The sequence below is a fragment of the Prunus avium genome, chromosome 2 (assembly GCF_965620075.1).
Source record: "Prunus avium chromosome 2, drPruAviu1.hap1.1, whole genome shotgun sequence".
Lineage (NCBI taxonomy): Eukaryota > Viridiplantae > Streptophyta > Magnoliopsida > Rosales > Rosaceae > Prunus > Prunus avium.
In genome coordinates this window covers 1,506,665-1,529,984 of record NC_142285.1, presented here as the reverse complement: position 1 = coordinate 1,529,984, position 23,320 = coordinate 1,506,665, and the positions used below count along the sequence as shown (strand labels likewise).

Below are 23,320 nucleotides of genomic sequence, written 5' to 3'. Positions count from 1 at the left end.
TTTTCATTGTGATTAGAGTATGCTTTCGATTTTTGCTTTCTAGGAGCTGAGTCCTTGGAACCAATGGATCAAACTCGCTTCAGGCATGCAGTAGATGATTCATTTGCTGCAACATTGGTTAATCCAATTGGGATATCAATCCTTATTGGTGTATTTGCTGCAGGTATATGTGATTTTGTCACTTTTCCTGTATCAGTAAATGCATCTGGCATTTGATTAGAAATTTGTTAAAGGTGGACAATTTTTCGTACTTCATTTTCACTTTGAGTTGTACGAGGGTCAAGATGAGACATAATGGATATGTTCTAACCCAATTCCTGCTGTTCTTTAGGAACGATCTTTTCTCCCCCTAACGGCGAGAAGAATGTCTCATCATAGTGACAGTCCGCAAAACGTGCTGTAAAAGTATCTCCTATCATAGGTTCGAGATAGCGAATGATAGTTGGTGAATCAAAACCAATGTAAATTCTCAATCGACGTTGAGGACTCATTTTAGTGCGTTGTGGGGGTGCAATTGGCATATAAACTACACAACCAAAAACCCTTAAATGTGATATATTGGGTTTTCTCCCAAAGGCAAGTTGTAAATGGGAGAATTGGTGGTGGGTAACCGGCCTCAAGCGGACTAAAGATGCTCCATGTAAAATTGCATGTCCCCAAGCAGAAATTGGCAACTTTATCTTCAATAGCAAAGTGCGAGCAATAAGCTGGAGACGCTTAATAAAAGCTTCTGCTAATCCATTTTGAGTATCGACATGGGAAACTGGGTGCTCAACATCAATCACAAGTGACATGCAATAGGCATCAAAAGTTTGGGAGGTAAACTCACCAGCGTTATCAAGTCGAATTGACTTTATTGGATAATCAGGGAATTGTGCTCGTAATTTAATAATCTGAGCAAGGAGCCTAGCAAAAGCAACATTACGAGTTGACAATAGGCAAACGTGTGACCATCTTGTAGATGCATCGATTAAAACCATAAAATAACGAAATGGTCCACAAGATGGGTGAATTGGCCTACAAATATCCCCTTGAATTCTCTGAAAGAAAGATGGACATTCAAAGTCAAGTTTTGACGGAGAAGGTCTGATGATCAATTTCCCTTGGGAGCAAGCTTTGCAAGACTGGTCAATGGACAAAGTACTATGGTAAGGTTTTAAAGAATGTCCATTTGAATTTGAAATAATCCTACGCATTATTGTGGATCTAGGATGCCCAAGACGATCATGCCAAAGCATGAATGTCGTTGGGTCAATGAACTTATGGTTCATGATTGCATGGACTTCAACTGCTTTGATGATTGTATAATACAACCCAGAAGAGAAAGCAGGAAGTGTTTCCAATATCAACAGCCAGAGATATACGCCTCTGGCTGTTGATATTGGTGGTAATGCAAAGATACTCCACATTATGATCATTTCTAGTTTCAATATGGTATCCGTTCATTCGAATGTCTTTAAAGCTGAGCAAATTTCTTCTCGATCTCAAAGAGTACAAAGCATTATCAATGGAGAATTGAGTCCCATTGGGTAACAAAATTTGAGCTCTTCTACAGTTGTCAATTAGGTTTGCAGAACCTAGTATTGTAGTTACCTTCACTTTTGATAAATGTAAATTGTCAAAATATTTTTTATCTCGAAGAATTGTGTGCGTAGTTGCACTATCCGCAAGACAAATATTTTCGTCATTTCTCCCAAGACGAGAGGATCCATGATTGTTTTCCATGCCTTCGAATTTATAAGAAAATATATATGTATTAAAATGTTATTCGAAGAAAAATAAATAAATAAGTAAATAAAAAATTCAAATGAAGTCTTTTATTCGATTTTATTCAATGAAAAAGATCCAAACTAACATGTGAAAATGAAAAAGAAAAAAAACAGGATTTAAACTTAGCTTAAACAACATAAAGCGAAGATAAAAAAAATTACAACAAAATTAATTGCGGAGCATCCCATCACTAATCATAGGATCAAAAGATTTGTCGTTAGTATCAACAAAGAAGTCTGAAACATCAAGGTGAGTTGCATCCACTGGTTCTAACTCTGTTGGATCAGCATCCATCCAATATGTCTCAACCTTTTTTCCTTTGCCCTTGATTGAGGCTTGGTAAAGATCAACCAAATGTTTTGGCGTGCGGCATACACGTGCCCAATGCCCATTTGTACCACACTTATGACATGCTTCCTCAATCACCCTGTCAGCTGAAGGTTGGGAGCCATTTGCCTTGTCTTGTTTGTTCCACTTCTGATGGTTATGAGATGCTTGGGTATTTCTTGGACCCAAGCAGTGGCTATTACTATTTTGGTCTTGACCATTATGGGTACCCCTACCACGACCACGTCCTCGACGACGGTCGCTGTTAAGCTCATAATTTCATACATATACATGCCCAATTTACTTACTTCTTTTGCTTAGTTTCTTATAATTTTGAGTTATTTGCCTCCCTTTGTGTGTTTTGTAGGCCAAAAGAGCAAGAGAGCATAATTCATGCAATTCATGCATGTTAAGGCCTAATTTGGATGAAGAGAAGAAGAGCTTAAAGACAAACTCATTTTGGCTACAGCCCCCTGCCAGTCCAGTTCCGTAGGTCATATTGCAAGCTTTGTTTCAGCAACCTACATAGCTCGGATGAGGCAACATTCTTCATGAAAGTTGTTCCAATGGGTGTTTACTATAACATATCCAAAATTCAGCCCCATTGGATAAATCTGGAGTCCGTAACCTAGCAAACACAGAACCATGCTCAGGATGGATTTTGTCAGCGAGCAAACTGAGTTAGCAATTTGTTTCGGCCTTAACTTCCTCCTCCGAGCTTGGATTGGGCCAATACTTGTGTGGTTGGATCATACACATTCTTAACTTCACAATGGACATCTTAAAGTCTTCATTTGATTCAGCCTAGCCCAAGTTGTAAGCCCTTGAAGTTGCTGGTCATGCTGACCTCAGGATGAGCTGGTTGGAAGCTTGGTCATGGTGAGCTAGGCATGAGCTATTGTAGCTGGTTGGAAGCTTAGTCATGGTGACATGAAGATGAGCTAGGGCTGCTGGTGGGATTTATTGCTGAAGTGCATCAACCAATTCAGATTTTATAATGCAAGTGTTGTATGCATTAGTGAAGTGCATCAACCAATTCATCTTTTATAAATGCAAGTGTTGTATGCATTAGCCATATTGAATTCAGATTTATCACTCCCCTCTCCCTATAAATACCACATCCATTCCACATTCAAGACACAACAAATCCTGAGATTCACAACCCCCACAATTCACTCCAACCATCCTCAAACACTCTCACAATCCCAAACACTCCAACAATCACCAAAACAACTCCAGCAAACTTCTCTTCCATTTCCCTACGAATTTCATCTTCCTTAGCCATCACCACTCACTCAAACTCATCCCAAATCACCTCCATATCCTTCATACATCTTTCTAGAAGTGGGGAAGCTCTTGGAGAAGCATTAGAAGTGGAGAAGCACTTGGAGAAGCCTTGGACACCACAAGAACTTCAGAAAAAGGGTTTTTCTACTCTTATTGCATTCATTATGTTTTCTCATTTCTGTTCAAGTCTCTTTTCCATTATGAGTAGCTAAATCCATAACTAGGGCTTCGATGTAACCTAACATGAATATTCTGGGTTTATAAGTTTGGAGTTTCAAGTTTGATTCATGATTCATGTTCTTATTCATTATGCTTATAAGTTAACATGCTTGTTTGAATGATTGATCACCATTAGAACTTGTTTGTTAACTATCTTGGTTTGAATTAAGAGTATACACCATGCTTTAATTCGAATTGAACTATGAATAGGAAGAGTATGTATGGACATTCGACAACAGGGATTAGATACATACTTGGTTGTTTAAAATGTTCTTCTATGCTTAATGGGTTCCTAATGCTTAATTTTAGGTTAGACAACAAATGATCAAATTAGGGAATTAGGAACACAAGGTTAGGACCAAACACCATGGCCTAATCATACTTTAGCTAGAATCAATCTTTGAATCTGAATTAGACTTGTTACTTGAATCTTTATAACCCAGAATTGAATTGTTATGGTGAATCGAATGCCCTAGTCTCCAAACCTGTGTTTTAACTTCAAAACCACCCTTTGTTACTTTTGTTTACTTGCTTTCCGTTGCAATTTCAGTTTGTTCATTTCTTTCTATAATCACAAGCATTCTCACTTCAAAGTTCATTTTAATCTTGCTGCATTTGTTTTCAAACTCACTCTTGCTTTAAATTCTGTTTTAGATTTAACTTCCTAACTTCTTGAATTTGGTAATCTAAAGTACATAACTAATTTGAACTTCTCAGTCTTCGTGGGTACGACCTCGTACTTGTCTTGCTATACTACTAATTGCCTCGTACAATTGCGAGTTAACATATTATTAACAACAGTCGCCATGTGATAAGGTAGCATATGCCTCATGAGATGGTGCCAAGGCAGCATTCACTTCATGGAGTGGTGCAGATCCAGTTAGACGGGACTGATGGTTCGGCATCAGAAGCTCATTATTCTATTCAGCTAGAAGTAGACAAGATATGAGGTCTGAATACTTCTCGAAACCTCGCTCTCGATATTGTTGTTGCAAAACCACATTGGAGGCATGAAATGTGGTGAAAGTTTTCTCCAATAAGTTTGCATCAGTTATATTCTCTCCACAAAGTCGTAACTTGGAGCTAATTCGGAACAAAGCAAAATTATAGTCAGCCACTGATTTGAAATCTTGTAAACGCAAGTGCATCCAGTCATGGCGAGCCTTAGGAAGAATAACTGTCCTCTGATGGTCATATCTTTCCTTGAGATTTCCCAAAATGGCTAACGAATCCTTGACAATAAGGTATTCACACTTCAATCCTTCATGGATGTGGCGTTTGAAAAAAAGCATGGCTTTCGCTCGATCCACAAAGGATGCCTCATTGCCTTCCTTAATGGTTTCCCCTAGGTTCATAGCCTCAAGATGAACCTTAGCACCATTGATCCATGAAATGTAGTTCTTTCCAGAGATGTCAAGTGCAACAAATTCGAGCTTTGCCAAGTTCGACATTTTCTATATAAAAGAAAATGGAATGTGTTAGAGCTCAAGAAAAAATTGTTGATATAGTAAACATAAATATAATCACCAAAACTTCTGGTTTGGGATGTTTAGACAATTAGATTGAGGAACTTCATGCCTTCAATTATTTTGAATCACAAAAACTTAGATTCTGATTCGATAAAAGAACTTCAGGTCCTTATCTATTATGAGCATCGAGGAACTTCAGGCCCTGATCTCTTGTTAAAAAAAAATTCATCATAACATATTGTGTTTACATAAAATAAAAATTAAAACTTAAAAGGAGAAAAGAAAGAAAGAATAATAATAATAAAAATTGCATACTACTCGTGTTTTAATTAGCTACAGCATGCATGCAAACAAGTTTTCAATGAATAGTGGTCACATAACAATAACAAAAAAAAAAAAACAAAAACTACATGTTCATGCATTCATTAGAGGATACTCTCGGCAATTTAAATCATGTCAAAAACATGATTTCACAACAAAAACAAAAACAGCCGTCATCGAGTTTTGTATATAAAAGAAAAAATATATATATGGATGAACGTAAGCTATAGAGAAGAACATTACCAAGAGCTTTCGTGTTGATAACGTATTGTAAAATTAGGGAATTTGTAGGGAGAAATGAGAAGAAGAAAGAGATAATATAATTTGCTCAAATCAACTTGTATTTCATTCATATTTGGTGCCACTATTTATAGGGGTAGAGAGATCTAAATCATTTACCACCCATAATTGGTAGGTTACAAATATATAATGATGGTTATTATGATAGGTTAATAGTGGCTATTATTGTGGGCATCCATAACCTATAAACCCATAACTTATGGATTTATAACACAAAAGGGTTTTTAACTTTGCCTCGAGTTTCAATTAGGTCTTGCAACCTTTTTTTTTTTTTTTTTTTTTTTTTTTTTTTGAGGCAGTTACATTCGTTAACTTGAGAAGTAGTTCCAATTAGGTCATACCATCCAAGTCTATCAATTTGTTCGTCAAAATGAAGGTTAAAAGCGTCCTCTCGAGTTCAAAAGTCTCCTAAGCTAACCTAGAACCTAGTCAACTTCCCTCCATAAGTTGTTAGATATCTCCAAAAGAAGAAATGCTAGGCGAGCTCAGTATCCCAATTTGCACCATAAGGTAAAATGTCGGAGAGTTCTATATATTGAAATCGCAGCCGTCCTTATTGCGAGTCTGGGTTGGAAACCAAAAGTCGGACTTCATGGACGGATTTGAATCCTGGAAGAAGGTTTGAGGCATGTTGCAAGGATCGGGTAAATTTTTGCATTTCTAGTAGATTGACTGAAGTAAAGAAAATGATCTTGTTGGATATGAAATTAGTGTTTGGTGTTGTTTCAATTGCATAACACCAAAAGTAAATCCTGCATGGGTTACTTAGAAGATTGAGGGGAATGGAGGACGAGTTGAGAGCAACATAGGAGAATCACTTACTGTAATTAGGAGCATCACCACCCCCACGAAACTCAAACTTCCGTCACTATCAGGCAAAAGGACGAAAAACCCAAATATCCCCGAAATGGAACCCTAACCCATCATTGTGATTTTGTATAATATGTCATACTAAAATGGGTTTTTGAATAAATATCTCTTTGTTTTATATATGATTTTGTATGTAACACGTCATTGTGATTTTACATGAAGTATTTTCGACCAAAAACAAATTATAATAAAAGAAAACCACAAAGGGGTTTTCATTAGTTTTCTAGCTTTTTTTCTTAAAAAATATCTTCATATAGAGGGCGTTGATATGATCAAATTTAGTTTGTATTTTTTTTTTCTGAATACAATGGTATTGTCTTGATCATCACCATATAATAAAAAAAATTGTTAAAAATTGGAAAAAAGACAAACAAAGTTTGAGGTAGTCAAGGGAAAAGCCGAACCCCTCACACTTTGATTTGATTAATTACTTGGACTAAATTAACATGAGTTGATAATACAACAAGACTAACAATCGAATAGCTTATAGCTTAGTAGCTTACGTAGCTACTACTCATTTGGAGGTGGCAGCTGATGAATTGGGAGGCCTCTCTTTGGAGGAGGGGGTGGACTTGGTAAATGGCCCAGTTTCCCCAACTTGATTTTTGGAAAAAAAAAACACACACACACATACACACATGTAATGAGTCATTCTATAGTGAGGGCCTTATATTAGGTGATGTTCTATCTCTTAATCGTTGGATCATGCTAACTAATTTGATCCAAAAGTTAACCAATTTGATCCAACGGTTAAGAGATAGGGCATCACCTAAGGATTATATATAAGACTCTCACTATAGAATTCTTGCACACGCAATATATAACATGTAAAGCCTAATCCAGTGTATATATTGTTAAATTGATCATACTATTGAAGCTCAATAGAGGACTCTCCATGAAATTTTGATCTTAGAGAACATGAATAATTAATTACCTACACCAACTAATGCCAAATCAAGCATGCATATGAAACCATCTAATGCCAAATCAAGAAAAAATTAAAATGTTATGGTATGTCATATTATCTTCTCTTCTTTTCTCATAAAAGAGGCCAAATTAACATACACACACATGGATTTTTTGTGTTTTCTTTTAGGTTTTTTTTACTTAATCACATCTCATCTTTAAGGGTGTGTTTCTAAAGTCCATTTCATATAGGGTTTTTTTAATTTATAATTTGGGCTCCTATATTGGGTATAATAGTGAATCTCCTAAAAAGTAAAAAAAAGAAAAGAAAAAATGAGAGCTATAACTAAGAATATGCATGCATGGAACCATCACCCAAGTTCCAACTATGAATGCTGCTCAAGACATTGTTGCGGCTGCCGCTCAAGAGACTGCCACTCAAGCCGCAGCTGCTGCCACTAATGCTACGGTTGCCGTTGATGCGGCTGCTACTGCAATTGTCGCTGCTACGGCTGCTGCCCAAGCCTCCACCTTTGCCCAAGGCCAAGCTGTCGTTGCTGCCGAAGCTCGGCTGCTGCCCATGCCGCCTCTCTTGCCCAAGCCTTAGTCGCTTCGCGAGAGAGGACTTTTTTCAATGTCACTGGCAACCACAGCGTGGAGATAGTTACTGGTCAACCTTGTCACTCTGCCATGTTGATGGACTTGAGGGAAACAATACATAGCGATGCGGCCATGGATCACATCATACCTCACCGTGAACGCCGTGGTGCACTCTGTCGACATCGGTATCATAGAAAGTTAATGGCGGAGTTGGTCCATAGAGTTGAGCATATGTAATGAACTGATGAGCTTTAGACTTGTAAGGCATATTGTCATATTTTGAGAGTACTTTGTTTCATTGTAAACGATTGTGATATTAATATTGGCTGGAGATTTGTGTTTGGTAATATACAGAGTCACCAATTGATATGAGCTAGAGCATCTACTTTAATGATTAGTCCAATCTTTCACTATTTGGTTTATGCTTTCTTGTGTATGAATTCTCATCTAATCAGAGGAAATTTATAAAACTAGCCAAATTTTGTCAAATTAAACTGAAAATATTATAGAGCAAAACTAGGGATGGTAACACCAAATTCGGCACCGACCCGATAACTATTTTATTTAAACTTTTTTCCTTAATAAAATAAAATAATTAAAATTTGTAACTTAGTACAAGTCAAGTGCAATAATCCATATAATAAGGCAAATGTTATAAAACTGAAGAGATTGTGGAGGGAATATAGATAAATTGAGCTGTAATATAAATATGATATTTTCATTGAGACTTTCTTATGTGTATACAAATGAGAATGAAACCATAGTTTTATAGGCAAAGCTTTGGCTAACAATTCGGTAAATAGAAGACTCGGGAAGGTGTGTGAGATTCCCTTCCAATCATGTGGGCTCCACTTATTAGCTTTACAACACTCCCCCTTGGAGACCACAATGTATGGAATATGCCTTGTTAAAAACCTTGCCAATAAAACCCGGTGGGACAAAAACTGGTCGAAGGGAAAAAGAGTACATAACCATGTGTAACATAAAATTCTGTGTATATTGACACGCGTGCGATACTGCCTCGTTAAAATCTTGCCAGGAAAAACCCAATGGGATAAAAAACCTGGATGAAGGAAAAAGAGTACAGTGTGTGAAGGTCTTTATTGATAGCATGCTCCCCCTGACGCTTGGCAAAATATTTTTAAGCCATACTGTCGATTATCTTTCTGAATATCATAGTTGACATTGCTTTTGTGAGTCAATCTTGTAATATTGTTGGATGCTCCCCTTCAAGAATATCTCCCCCTGAAATCTTCATGACTAACTTTTTCCAGTAAGCGACCATAGAAATTTCCAGAGTCCGCATATCCAACAAAATCTGGGTTATTTGTAAGTTCACTTGAAAGAATATGCCCGTATATGGTGTTATGCGGAGATAGCATCAAATATGTCTCACATCATCCCAAAGTGATGGTGATGGTGATGGAGCTGAGCTCTATCTAGAAAATACAATGTTCGGTCCAGTACATTTCCGGAAAATCATTTAAGTGCCTAACAAATAATCCACATAAAAATGCTTCAATACATTTTTAGTATAAGCAAGAATCTCATTGGCATAATGCTCGATCTTCAGGCCGAGACAAATATTTCTTGAACTCTTCAGGAGTTTTAACCAAGTATTAACTCTTCAGGAGTTTTGATCAATTATCAACTCTTCGGGAGTTGTAATGTGTTGCAACCATATTAGTGTACTCACTGAGGCAATTTATACATATTAGTATTGAGTACAGATTTTTTGTGCTTCAGTCACATGTCCTTCAAGGACTTGCCTCATGCAATCTCAATCCTTCATGGATTTTGTTTAAGGGGTTACACTTCATGACACATTATATAGCTTTAAATCCAGCTATTAGTTCTGCTTGTACATCTTTAGGGAATCGCTTCTGGCGATATGCTCCGTGCATTTAATAACCCTTAAAGATGATATGTTGGTCTCCGTAAATGTGCAATAAGAATGCACGATTGCATCTGTAAATATGGAGAAACCCAACATTTCTTGTTTATGCTAGAAACAGTATGTCATACAAAGTGGGTATATTCCCTTTTATTCCAAACACCCAAGTATAACTTTCAGCATTAACATCTTTTGGGGTTCGTACTATCGGTTTGTTGTTTCACGTTCATTCTCATTTGTAATGGAATTACCTCTTTCCATTTTGGCCAATGATATTGTCGACATTTAATAATAGAACGTGGTTCCAATCAACACAGCCCATTGATGATTTGAGTAGCTACTCCAAAACCAAAATTTTCATTCATCAATTCATGATCCCACCATTCTCATGTGCATGCACATGCATTAATTATAAGCATTTTTTTGCTTTTGGGTACCCAAGCCACTTCAGGGGGCTTTTATGATGTGAGAATGTGGATTAACCTCCAATGGAGCGTTATTTTACAGTAGGGCGTGGATAATCTCCATTTAGGGAGTTGGAACATTTAGAATCCATATATTTGTCATGTTGCAGGCATGCCACAGATTAATACATACATGTCAATCAATTGTCCTTTTGGGACTTTAAACCATATAATGTGCTAAGCATTAGGCGTGCACCGTATTAATATTGACATGTTAAAGGATTGTCCTTCCGGGACTTCAATCCATATCATTTGCTACGCAACAAGCGTGCATCATATTGATCACTACTATACTTATGTTCTGTTCTTTTGGGATTTCAATCTATGCAGTGTATCATTAATGTATTCAACTTGCAATCTGTGAAATTTGCCTTAATAATTCATGAATATGTATCAGAATGATACAAGCCATTCTTCTGGAATGGTCATAATACAAGTCGTTCTTCTGGAACGATCTATAATGCAAGTCATTCTTCTGGAATGGTTCTTTGCATGACGTTCTTCTGGAACGTCCTTATCTCCCCATTTGGTTACCTTTAAGAATGTCGTACAAAATATCAAAATAATAGTACAAGCACGAAATAACACAAGTATTTCTTACATCCATAGGCGGGAGAACTTTGCCCAAATATCATTCAAGCTCGTATCGGCTCAGCAAATGTAACGCTTGATGATCTAGTTATATCCTGCAAGAGCAAAAATCACAATTCTTCTGTCTCTATCAAAAAATGACCCTCAGTGTTAGAATCACTACATGGATTCTTTCTTCGGATGTTCGTTCTAAAGAAATAAAATCCCTTATGAACAGAGAGTTATCAAAAGAAATAAAAGATACAAAGAATTGTGATATTGATTGCAAGGTAAGGTAAGTAATCAAGGAAGGAAGCTGGTGGGAACAAACAACAAACTCTCATTTCTCCTAGCCTAGAAGAACTCCAGGAGATCAGAGCATGTGGTCATTCTTACAGTTCCCTAATGTAGCGGAAACATGATCAGGGATAGTCTCGCTTCCTGAATGGATGATCAGAGATATTCTCGCTTCTCAAGCACATGGAGTGCTCACTGATAGGAAAAACAAGTGGATATTGCATCATTGGATATGGAGAAAATTGGAAACTGGGTGTATACTGCAAAGAAAATTTCGTTAGTAACATATTTATACACAAATAAGAGGAATAAGTAAATCCGGTGAATTTCAAATTAACCACAGAAATTTGCGAGGTTCTCGGGGTGCATTTGAAAAAGTAGCTCCGTGAAATCCACAAAGCAAGATCAGCTTTGACGAAAATAATCCTTGAAAACGTTGAAAGTGCCGACAGACATTAATGGAGGCTGCGTGAAGTTTTGGAACCTGGGAAAGAAAGAGAATATGGGGATTCGGGGAAATATTGGGATCCTGGAAACGGTGCCACATTTCCGCCTATATATATTGCCTCTTCTTAAAATGGCTTCCTCTGCTTCTCGCCCAAATCATTTCAATTTAAATGTTGCTCCTTTTCTGTTATAATAATTGGGCAAATTCTTAAATTTGCACCTGTGGTTTTCATGTCTTTTCAAAATGACGGTTTGGAACCTTGTGCCTTATAGGTTGAAATAACCACAACCAATCTCTCAAATTACATATTTCAATGCATGTGAGTCCAGAACTTCTGGCCCGGGCTAAAACACGACCTCATAATTTATTTGCCCTTTTCAAATGGGCATGAAATATAAATTGAGTAAAGGCCATGATAACATTGCAATATAGTAGTGAAGAACATTAACTACTATATACCCAACTTTAGATTCGGGATCTCTCATGTATTTGGATCCATAGGCTTCCAACCTAGATCGTATAATATAACAAAATATGTGGGGAGCCTCAATTCATCCTTTGAGGTTTATCCTGATATTACCCATTTCACTGCGTATTCTTAACAATCGGAATTAACAAAATATATTTCTTCCTTGTTTGTACCATATCTGACCCTCCACTCATACAACGACACGTGGATCAGAGAAGCTCACCCAAGTACCCAAGGCCTCGAACAATCGGCATCGGCTACCGATGACATTGTCTCAAAGCTGCAAACAACCGATACAGGCCCAGCTCGTCTACAATCGGCACCCCATACCGATTGTACATAATCAGCCTTGAAGCACCCGCCCGAAATATCTAAGGACTCGTGTCAACCTCACAGGGCCCTCCCACGAGTCCCACATCGGAAATGAACACCACAAGCATCCCAAATGCCCTCTATAAATACACCCCTTCACCATCAACAAAGGGGTAAGACTTTTCAGCTTGACTTTTATACTACTATATAGTCAACAGCAAGAGCTCTTAAAAACAATCTTACTCGAGCATCGGAGGGTCTTAGGCTGGTTCCACACCGGTTCCATAGACTTTACGAGCTTCGCTTATCTTCTATTCAGGATCAGCATCCAAGGACAGGAAGAATCGGCATCCAACACCCAATCGATCTCTTGATCGTCCATCCCACTTGTAAGTTGCACTCATCTCTATCTATTCAAGATCAAGTCCCCAACAGATTGGCGCCGTCTGTGGGAAACGACACAAAATGCTATGTCGTTCTCCTTCACGAGTGCTCTCGGCACCCTTTTGAGCCATGCCCTCGGCACCTCCTACAATCGGCCTTCGGCGCCCTTGCATCATTCGGCGCGGGCGATGTCTTCACATCCCCCCAATGATTCGGCATCTGCCTTCGGCCTTCGGCGCCCTTGCATCATTCGGCGCGTGCGATGTCTTCACATCCCCCCAATGATTCGGTATCTGCCTTCGGCCTTCGGCGCCCTTGCATCATTCGGCGCGCGCGATGTCTTCACATCCCCCCAATGATTCGGCATCTGCCTTCGGCCTTCGGCGCCCTTGCATCATTCGGCGCGTACGATGTCTTCACATCCCCCCAATGATTCGGTATCTGCCTTCGGCCTTCGGCGCCCCTGCATCATTCGGCGCGTGCGATGTCTTCACATCCCCCCAATGATCCGGTATCTACAATCGGCCTTCGGCGCCCTTGCATCATTCGGCGCGTGCGATGTCTTCACATCCCCCCAATGATTCGGCATCTGCCTTCGGCCTTCGGCGCCCTTGCATCATTCGGCGCGTGCGATGTCTTCACATCCCCCCAATGATCCGGTATCTGCCTTAGGCCTTCGGCGCCCTTGCATCATTCGGCGCGTGCGATGTCTTCACATCCCCCCAATGATTCGGTATCTGCCTTCGGCCTTCGGCGCCCTTGCATCATTCGGCGCGTGCGATGTCTTCACATCCCCCCAATGATTCGGCATCTGCCATCTGCCATTTGCCATCGGCCTTCGACACCCTTTGCATCATTCGGCGTGTGCGATGTCTTCACATCCCCTCAATGATTCAGCATTCGGCCATTGGCATCAACCTTCGGCATCTGCCATCAGCTTCAGCCTTCGGCCATCAGCTTCAGCCTTCGGCCATCAGCTTCAGCCATGCCGAACGGCACCTTCTAGGAGACACTTCTCCAGCGCCTTTTCTCAAAGCCATCAGCCTTCGGCCATCAGCTTCAGCCTTCGGCCATTAGCTTCAGCCATGCCGAACGGCACCTTCTAGGAGACACCTCTCCAGCGCCTTTTCTCAAAGCCATCAGCTTCGGCCATCAGCTTCAGCCTTCGGCCATCAGCCAACGGCCATCAGCTTCAGCCATGCCGAACGGCACCTTCTAGGAGACACTTCTCCAGCGCCTTTTCTCAAAGCCATCAGCGTCGGCCATCAGCTTCGGCCATCAGCCTTCGGCCATCAGCCTTCGGCCATCAGCTTCGGCCATCAGCCTTCGGCCATCAGCTTCGGCCATCAGCTTCAGCCATCAGCTTCAGCCTTCGGCCATCAGCCATCAGCTTCAGCCTTCGGCCATCAGCCTTCGGCCATCAGCTTCAGCCATGCCGAACGGCACCTTCTAGGAGACACTTCTCCAGCGCCTTTTCTCAAAGCCATCAGCTTCGGCCATCAGCTTCGGCCATCAGCCTTCGGCCATCAGCTTCGGCCATCAGCTTCAGCCTTCGGCCATCCGCCTTCGGCCATCAGCTTCAGCCATCAGCTTCAGCCTTCGGCCATCGGCACATCATGCCATCTCTTATCCAAGCTCAGTCCCTTGGGCACTTGGGGGACTACATACCACCATCGGCAACTATGGGACCATTGTGTCCGGGTCAGAATGCCGAATACACATTCAAGTCCCCAACCGAGAAGCTTCTCAATCGGCAACTTGGGGGACTACTGTTTGTACCATATCTGACCCTCCACTCATACAACGACACGTGGATCAGAGAAGCTCACCCAAGTACCCAAGGCCTCGAACAATCGGCATCGGCTACCGATGACATTGTCTCAAAGCTGCAAACAACCGATACAGGCCCAGCTCGTCTACAATCGGCACCCCATACCGATTGTACATAATCAGCCTTGAAGCACCCGCCCGAAATATCTAAGGACTCGTGTCAACCTCACAGGGCCCTCCCACGAGTCCCACATCGGAAATGAACACCACAAGCATCCCAAATGCCCTCTATAAATACACCCCTTCACCATCAACAAAGGGGTAAGACTTTTCAGCTTGACTTTTATACTACTATATAGTCAACAGCAAGAGCTCTTAAAAACAATCTTACTCGAGCATCGGAGGGTCTTAGGCTGGTTCCACACCGGTTCCATAGACTTTACGAGCTTCGCTTATCTTCTATTCAGGATCAGCATCCAAGGACAGGAAGAATCGGCATCCAACACCCAATCGATCTCTTGATCGTCCATCCCACTTGTAAGTTGCACTCATCTCTATCTATTCAAGATTTAGCGCCAACATTCCTTGAGGTGTCGATTGTAATAGAATCGAACTTTATTAAATTCATCATTTTCTTATGCCAAAGAAAGATGTGGTGTACCACAATTTGCAATAATACCTCAAGGGTTGTCCATTTCACTGTTGGAACTTCAGGTTCTTAATATTGCCAGATTTTAAACTTCATGCCAAAATCGCATATTTTCATGGTATGGACATTTTTATAAATTCTTGTACATATTTCGGGACTTCAGGTTCTTACATAATTGTCTATGTTTTGAGGAACTTCTGGCATCTCATTTAATTGCTCATCCATGAGTTTAAGGAATTGCAGGTTCCTTTTTTTTTTTTTTTTTTTTTTGGGTGTATATAGTGACGGTTTAACCAAAATGGTTAATATTTATGTATACATCACTATTCATCAGGTCATGAATACTTGTCTATTCATGCATACAGTACATTTGCCAATATAGTTACTATTCATGTGTACGGCACTGTTACATTGTTAAGGAACTCCAGGTCCTTATTAACACTACTTGCCTCCTTAGAGCATCCATAGTGGGGGGGTGTATATGGGGGTGTATGTTAAATATACACACCGAGTCACCGGAATCGTCTCCAATGGGGAGATGTAAATGGATGTAAATATACATCACCACCATGGGGATGTAAAATAAAATGTATATTTACATCTATTTTTACATCCCTTGCAGGCGGGACCCACCCGAGATAGGAGAAGAAAAATGAAGAAAAGTCAACATAAAAGGCTGGGACTCACCGCTACACCCCCGAATTTACACCCCCCCACTGGAACAAAAAACATATTTACACCCCCGGAGGTGTAAAGGGGATGTAAAAGTGGCTTTACACCCCCAAATTTACACCCCTCCATTGTGGATGCTCTTACTGGTAAGAAGATACTCCTCCTTCATGCGAATCACATTTTGATACATATGCAAAAATAATTCATCAAAAACACAAAAAGAAAAACTTTTTTATACATGTCACACTGCTACTGGCAAGAATATAGAAGCTCCTACTTACTTAGTAAAAAGAGAAATATTTTTCTTAAACTAATCCAGACTACATGAGGGGAATTCGAACTCAAGTAAGCTATGTATGAAAAAAAATAAATTCTTAAATACATTTTTTTATGAGATTAACTACATTTTTTGGTAGAATATGTTTGATAACTTTCTGAATCGAATAAAACTAGGATACTTTTTTTTTTGGCTAAATTATTGAAATGCCCCCTGTAACTCAATTTCAGTCTCAGTTTCCCCCCTGAAACTCTAAGTGTCTCACTTTCCCCCCTGACACTCCATATATTGTCTCACTTTCCCTATACTCCATCCAGCCCTAAGAGAAGTTGTCAAATCTTAACCCGCCAAAAACAACCTTCCCTTACAAATTCAGATACTCTTTGAATCTGCAACTACACCCAGACTCATTTGCAAAACCAAACCCCTCTCCAAACTCCAAGAAACGAAGAACAACCTCCAACAATGGCGGCAGCCCAACTCCTTCTCTCTATCATCGTCCTCTCAGTTCTCTCTCTCTCTCCTCCTCCCTCCCCACCCAAACCCTCGTCAACGCCGCCGAAATCCTCTCAGATTTCGGCTACACCTCCATTGCTCTGACCCTCGACCCCGCCTCTCAAACCCTCCTCTTCTCCCAGTCTCCTTCTCTCACCATCTTCGCCCCCACCTACGCCGCCTTCTCTCACTCCGGTCAGCCATCGCCGAACCTCCTGCAATTCCACATCATCCCCCTTTATTTCTCTCTCCGATCCCTCAAGTCCCTGCCTTTCGGCGCCAAGATCTCAACTTTACTCTCTGACCGCTCTATCTCCGTCACCACTTTGGCCTACAACCCCAGAGTCTCACTCAACAACGTCCCCATCACTGTTTCCCCAATTTTCGACTTCTGTTAGGGCTGGATGGAGTATAGGCAAAATGAGACAATATATGGAGTTTCAGGGGGGAAAGTGAGACGCTTAGAGTTTCAGGGGGGAAACTGAGACTGAAATTGAGTTACAAGGGGTATTTCAATAATTTAGCCTTTTTTTTTGGGGTCAGAAAATTAGGATTCTTTGACAAAACAAAAAAATAATCCAAAAAAAGAAAAATAAACTTACGTACTCGTAAATTAAGTCCTACATAAGGAACACGACCCTGTGCAAAAGCCAAGCGGTCTTCGCTTTCTCGTTCTCTAAGCAAAGAGAGAGAGGGTCTCGGATTCCAATCCCTAATTAGGCAGATCGTGTTTCCAATTGACCAATCGGAGGAAGATTAACGATCTGAAATTGAATCTGTTCATTCTGGTTAGTTTTCAGTTGGTTACTCCATTATTGATTCCGTTTCGTTTTGGCTTTTTCGGGTTGATTTGTGGTGGTTTTCTGTGTTTGGTACTGCTGTGGCGAATTGGGGTTTGAAGTTTGCTTTTTTTGCATTAGATGGAGAGGCAAAATGATTTAATTTGAAAGTTGATTTTGGTTTTAGGGTTTGTGTTTTGCTATATCAGTTTGGCTAGATTCTTATGTATGCAAGGTGCATAATAGGATTGTGTTGATTCTTAAGCCTAATTGAATTCGACAATGCTATGATGATTAATTTGGTTGTTTTCTTGAAATATAGATTTTTTATTTAGATTAAAGGAAAATAAATAGTAGACTGGACAAACAAAATTGAATACGGAAGTGGTGGAAGGTGCCGCTGAGTAAGTTGTATTCCTATTATGGTCGCGAAACCTGGGATTATGTACTAATATTTCTAAGAGGACAGTTTTTGTTACCTTCTAATCATAAAGATTGTTAGCTTAAGTTTCATTGAACACGGGTGTGTAGAAGATTATTCTCTTGTACCATCCATTAAATCCCTTAAACTTTTGGGAGATCAAGTATCATCTACATCAGTTTCTTTAACTTTTGTGATGTTTATATAAGTGATTGAACAAATATCACCTGAGGTCTGGGAATTGGCATCAGTTTTCTGACTCACTAGATCCAGTTATTTATCTTAAATTTCACTCGGGATATCTACTGCTTTTGAACTTCCCACTCATAAAGCTGTGTGGATATAAGCAGTGTGGTTGTTTCTGAAACCAAGGCCCATTCACAGCATTTTGCCAAAATGTGGGATTATCTCTCTTTTTTTCTTTTTTCCTTTTTTCATCATTCGAGTTATAATTTGCTTTTGAAGACATAAAAATGATCTCATACAATGCTGTATATTAATAGACAAAAAATTGAAAAGATCAGATAAAAGAATCACTTTAATGTCTAAATTCTTTGAAAGCTTACTTGTCAAACAGTGAATTCCTGTTGACAGCCTAAGCAAACTTGGATCTTTTCCAATGGACAAAGGAGTGACTCCTAGCCTCTTTGTTAATGATGGTTCATTCATGGAAAGGTTCAAACAACTTCAACAAGAGAAGGAGAAAGATAAGGGTCCTACAGCAGACGAGTCTACACCAAGTAAAGTTGTATCAGGGAGTTTGACTCCTAACCTTACCACTGGTAAAACCAGTGCTGAACTGAAGCCTAATGATACACGCAAGGCCGCAGCTGCTGCTTCAGGTGGCAAACTTGCTTTCAGCTTGAAACAGAAGTCAAAGATTGTGGCACCTCCTGTTAAGTTAGGTGCAGATGAGGATGAAGATGAAGCAGATGCTGCAAATTTTTCAGTCGATGCACCAACTAAACGACAAAAGTTGGGTCAGCCAGATGCCTCAGAGGAATCACCCGGACAAGTGGATGTTGGTAATTACTGCTTTTATGCATATCCTTTAACTTGGTTGATTGCAGTGAACGGTCTTTACAGTTTCAGTTGATTTTTTAGAACATAATTTGAGACATCGACTTTTGCTTTTTCTCCATTAATTTTATCCATGGGTTATTTAGTAAGTTTTTCATATTTTGCACAAGATATGTATATTGCATTCTACAGACAATGCTGTATGGCAGAAAGTGAGTTTTTTTTCATATATCTACTCCTGATGCTTTAACTGTTGAAATTAATTCAACTGCACCTTTATCATACAAACTTTTTCCTGCATTTCACCTCATTGTAAATAGTTACCCTAAACCCTAAATTTTCTTCTTGACTCGTGTTAAAAAAAAAAAAAAAATCCTGCATCTCATTCTCTGCTTCTATGATTTTGAAGTTATAAAATATGAAGCGATGGTATTGGCTGTTGGTTGCTGTTCTTTAATTTTTGTGATGCATGTTGATGTTTTATCTCTTCCCCAAGATGAGATTTTGTTTAATGTTTTCTTCACATCTGTAAGATGGGTTGGAGTCTAGCCAATGTTCTCAGTTTGATGGATTTCTTGTATCCAGAAAGGGCTTGTGAACTTTTTTTCTTTATATGTGGTGTCTGGAGCCATTTTACCACTCTTTTTGGTTTGCTAGTTGAGAAAAAGGGATGTGTAGGAGGACTGTTAGGTGTTCTTATCTTTCTGAATCTTTTTTTAAAATATGAAGTAAATTTAGGCCAATAAAAATAATTGAAGTAAATCGAAATTGTCCCTCCGGTAAATACCCTGTTATTGAGAAAATCATCTCAGTAATTGTCTTCTCTACTCTTGAAGTGGTGTGGATGAAGAGGACAAAACATTCTTGAATATTTCTTGTCTCATGAATGCAGCTTATTCCTTAAGTTCCTATCAACATTGGTGGAAAGAGATGTTCAATGAAAGAATTGGAATATGTGGCACGCCTGCTACAAGAGTAATTTGCATTCCCTTGTTCATGCTCTCGGTATTAATCAGTTTTATAAGTGATATGCAGCACCATCTTCCCCAAATGATTCAACAGTGAAGATAGTTGCTGACAAACTAGCAAGTTTTGTGGCTAGACATGGAAGGAAATTTGAGCATATTACACGTCAAAGAAATCCAGGAGATACCCCTTTCAAGTAAGTACATTATGAAGTTTCAACTCAATTATTTTTTCTGTTATGTCCAATCTGTCTGTTGGCATTTATGAAATGCAAAAGGAGAATGATTCACTATGGATATAGGTTTTGGGTATCATTTTCTTTATTGTATTTTCTGGTTTGGCTCTTCCTGCCACTTTTGGTAGCTCATATGCTCTATGCATTGGCATTTTATTTTGTTTGCAGATTTTTATTTGATGAGAGCTGTGCTGATTACAAATATTATGAGTATCAGCTTGCCATTGAGGAGAAAGTCCTGCAACAGACCAGCGATTCTCAAACATCTCGTAATGGTTAGTATTTGTGCATTTAAATCTGTGATGTGAGTGTATTTGTACTTGTCACAAAGGATTAGGATTTTAGTTTCGGTTGATTGGCCAAAATTTCGGCCAAATAGTGGTACCAACATTTGATGGGGGGGAAGCTTTATTTGTCACCTATGCTGCTGATATTTCACTGTAACTTTTGTAATATCGGTAGTATCAGCCAATTTTGGTATATTGGTGCAATTTCTGTCACTCTGGGTTGGTTTTTACTGATAGTATACTGAAATTCTGGTTTTTCAGACTCTGTTAATATACAGCAAACAGCTGCAGTCTTTTTTTTTTTTTTGGCTTCATATTTCCACCAGTATTGATTGTTTTCACTGAAATATATATAGCTTTCTTCAGTTTGATTCCTGCTTGTTACAGTTGTAGACCTCCTAACATGCCTTGTCCATGATAGGCTGATGAACCTAGATTTTGCTTAATATCTTATATAATACTTTTGTTTACCGAAAGTGATTTGTTTGAAGATTTTTTTCTGCAATGTTGAGAGTTCTTGCCTGGATTGTGCAACACTATTGTTTGAATAGCTTTTTCATTGATGAGAAATTATAAATCTTGTGTCAATTTTTTTTTTTGTGTGCCTTTTCCAAGGCCTAATAATTTAGCATAGGTTTTAAAATTTGGTTTTATTACGGTTACTTCTTGAAAATCTCTGTTTTGATTGAATTCTACTTGGTCTTGAGAAATTTAAAACTATCAGATTGTTAATGGGAGGTGGGCTCTCTTTGACGTCCTTATGTGCTCAGGACTCCTAGTATTCTTCCCACTGTTGAGATTTGATATCCATTTTTGTGATCCATAATATATAAATCTGGAATATTATTTTTAGATATGTATCACTCCTTAGCAATCTTCTTGAACTGTTGTTGCCCTTATTCTGTAACATTAGTTTCCTTTTAGACTCAAATTTTGGGTTGTTACTGCGTGTAGGAGGTACAAACATGTCCGCTTCCAAATCCACAAGTAGTTCCCAAAGGTCTACTTTGAAGCATACAAATTATCAAACTCCTGCCTCTGCTTTATATGACGCCACTGAGGGAAGGACAGGTATACGATATAACATCTTCTGTTGCTTTTCAGTGTTTTTTGCCCCTTTCGATTTTTTAGATATGGTTAATGTTTCAGTTCATGTATTCAGAAACAACTATATAATTTGTTTGTAATTTGGTATGTGATGGGGAGCAAATTGTTATAGTGATTCACTTTGTAAAACCCAAATTCTGCTGGTGTTTTTTATTTTTTTGTAAGCTTACGTTTTGTAGTGGCTATATTATATTGTTAGACAATTTAAACACAGTTGTGCCAGTAATTCCTTTGCTGGAATGTCTGGATTTCTCTACCTCTGTGTTTGTACTGTTGTATTCATTGAACTATTTAGGGACTACTGATTGGGTTTTTATCCTAAATTTACTACTTGTATCTGCAATCATAGGTGAGCTCACCGCTCCAACAGGTGCAGATCCTATTGCCATGATGGAGTACTACGTGAAAAAGGCTGCTCAGGAAGAGAGAAAGAGACAACCTAAACAGTCGAAAGATGAAATGCCCCCACCTGCTTCTCTTCAAGGTTCATATTTGTTACTGATGGAAACCAGAAATTGCATATGGTTATTCGGAAACATTTTTATATTTTAGCTCTATTTTTGGGTCAGATAGATGCAAATACTTGGTCTCAAGATGTTTTTTTTTCCTATTTTCTTCACAGCACCTTCTCTTAAAAAAGGTCATCACATGGGTGATTACATCCCACAAGAAGAGCTGGAGAAGTTTATGGCCGCTTGTAATGATGCAGCTTCACAGAAAGCTGCCAAAGAAGCTGCAGATAGGGCAAAAATCCAGGCGGATAATGTGGGTCATAAACTTTTGTCTAAAATGGGTTGGAAAGAAGGTTGGTCATAAACTCTCGTAATGGTATCCAGAAAATAGATTATTCTTGGAATTTATTGCCAGATTTTTCAGTGATCAGTCCTTTCTACTACGGTGATGCATTGTTTTTCAAAGGGAGAAACCTAATGATGTAAGTGAATTCAGGTGAGGGTCTGGGGAGCTCTAGAAGAGGAATTTCGGGTCCAATAATGGCTGGTAATGTGAAGAAGGACAATCTGGGGGTTGGTGCTCAACAACCTGGAGAAGTGACTCCTGAAGATGATATATACGAGCAGTATAAGAAGCGGATGATGCTTGGTTACCGATACAGACCCAATCCTCTGGTAGTTACCTTTTTCTCCTTTTGTGTGTTTTTCCATGTTTGGCATTAGAAGTATAAAGAAATTTTTTCATCTTGTTGTCATCTCTGACTTTCTGATACGTTTTCTGGACTTTTTGGGTTGCAGAACAATCCACGGAAGGCTTATTACTAAAGGATTGGTTATACTGTGCTTTTCCATATATTTGTGAGATTGGTTGTCTGAAGTTCATTGGAAGTTGAACTACCTTATGGGGTAAAAGGAGATTTTGATAGGTTAATTTGGAATTAAATTTGTATCTGAAGTCTGTTTTGTGAATTAATTAATAAACACTGTTTATCATCTTTCTTTTAATTGAAGATATTTATTGAGTAGAACAAATGGCATTTTCACTATATGCATTTTGTCGATTAATGCATCAGTCTACAAGGGAAGGGGGGGGGGGGGGGCGCCAACATTTTGCTTATTATGTTCCCGTAGATTGTTCCGGCCGGCAACCGATCTGAATGCTAAAGTTATATTATGCCTGCAGTTCACATTATTGATCTATACAAGCCTTTCATTATTCTGGGCTCATCAATTTCAAAGATGAAGATGGGGATTTCAGATTCTAATTTAATTTCCAACATGAT

The 23,320-nt window shown here is 39.2% G+C and overlaps 2 protein-coding genes across 3 annotated transcripts; one reads left to right on the top strand and one right to left on the bottom strand.

The window, feature by feature from the left end:
* Positions 1-1,938: 1,938 nt before the first annotated feature.
* Positions 1,939-5,054, bottom strand: LOC110746990 (uncharacterized). Its single transcript, XM_088248059.1, has 2 exons — positions 4,564-5,054; positions 1,939-2,359 (listed from the first exon to the last, which is right to left on the bottom strand). The coding sequence occupies exons 1-2, from the start codon at positions 5,052-5,054 to the stop codon at positions 1,939-1,941; spliced, it is 912 nt and encodes a 303-aa protein (XP_088104185.1).
* Positions 5,055-17,398: 12,344 nt separating this feature from the next.
* On the top strand, positions 17,399-23,042 carry LOC110763601 (SWAP (Suppressor-of-White-APricot)/surp domain-containing protein / D111/G-patch domain-containing protein). 2 transcript variants are annotated; one of them, XM_021966422.2, is made up of 9 exons: positions 17,399-17,558; positions 18,565-18,995; positions 20,026-20,152; positions 20,360-20,466; positions 21,433-21,549; positions 21,935-22,069; positions 22,208-22,390; positions 22,534-22,712; positions 22,836-23,042. In XM_021966422.2, exons 2-9 carry the CDS (start codon positions 18,590-18,592, stop codon positions 22,860-22,862), a joined length of 1,281 nt encoding a protein of 426 aa, XP_021822114.2. In that variant the 5' UTR covers positions 17,399-17,558; positions 18,565-18,589; the 3' UTR covers positions 22,863-23,042. The 2 variants fall into 2 exon arrangements, with proteins under 2 accessions (XP_021822114.2, XP_021822113.2); XM_021966421.2 differs by having other exon boundaries at positions 18,548-18,995.
* The last annotated feature ends 278 nt before the right edge of the window (positions 23,043-23,320 follow it).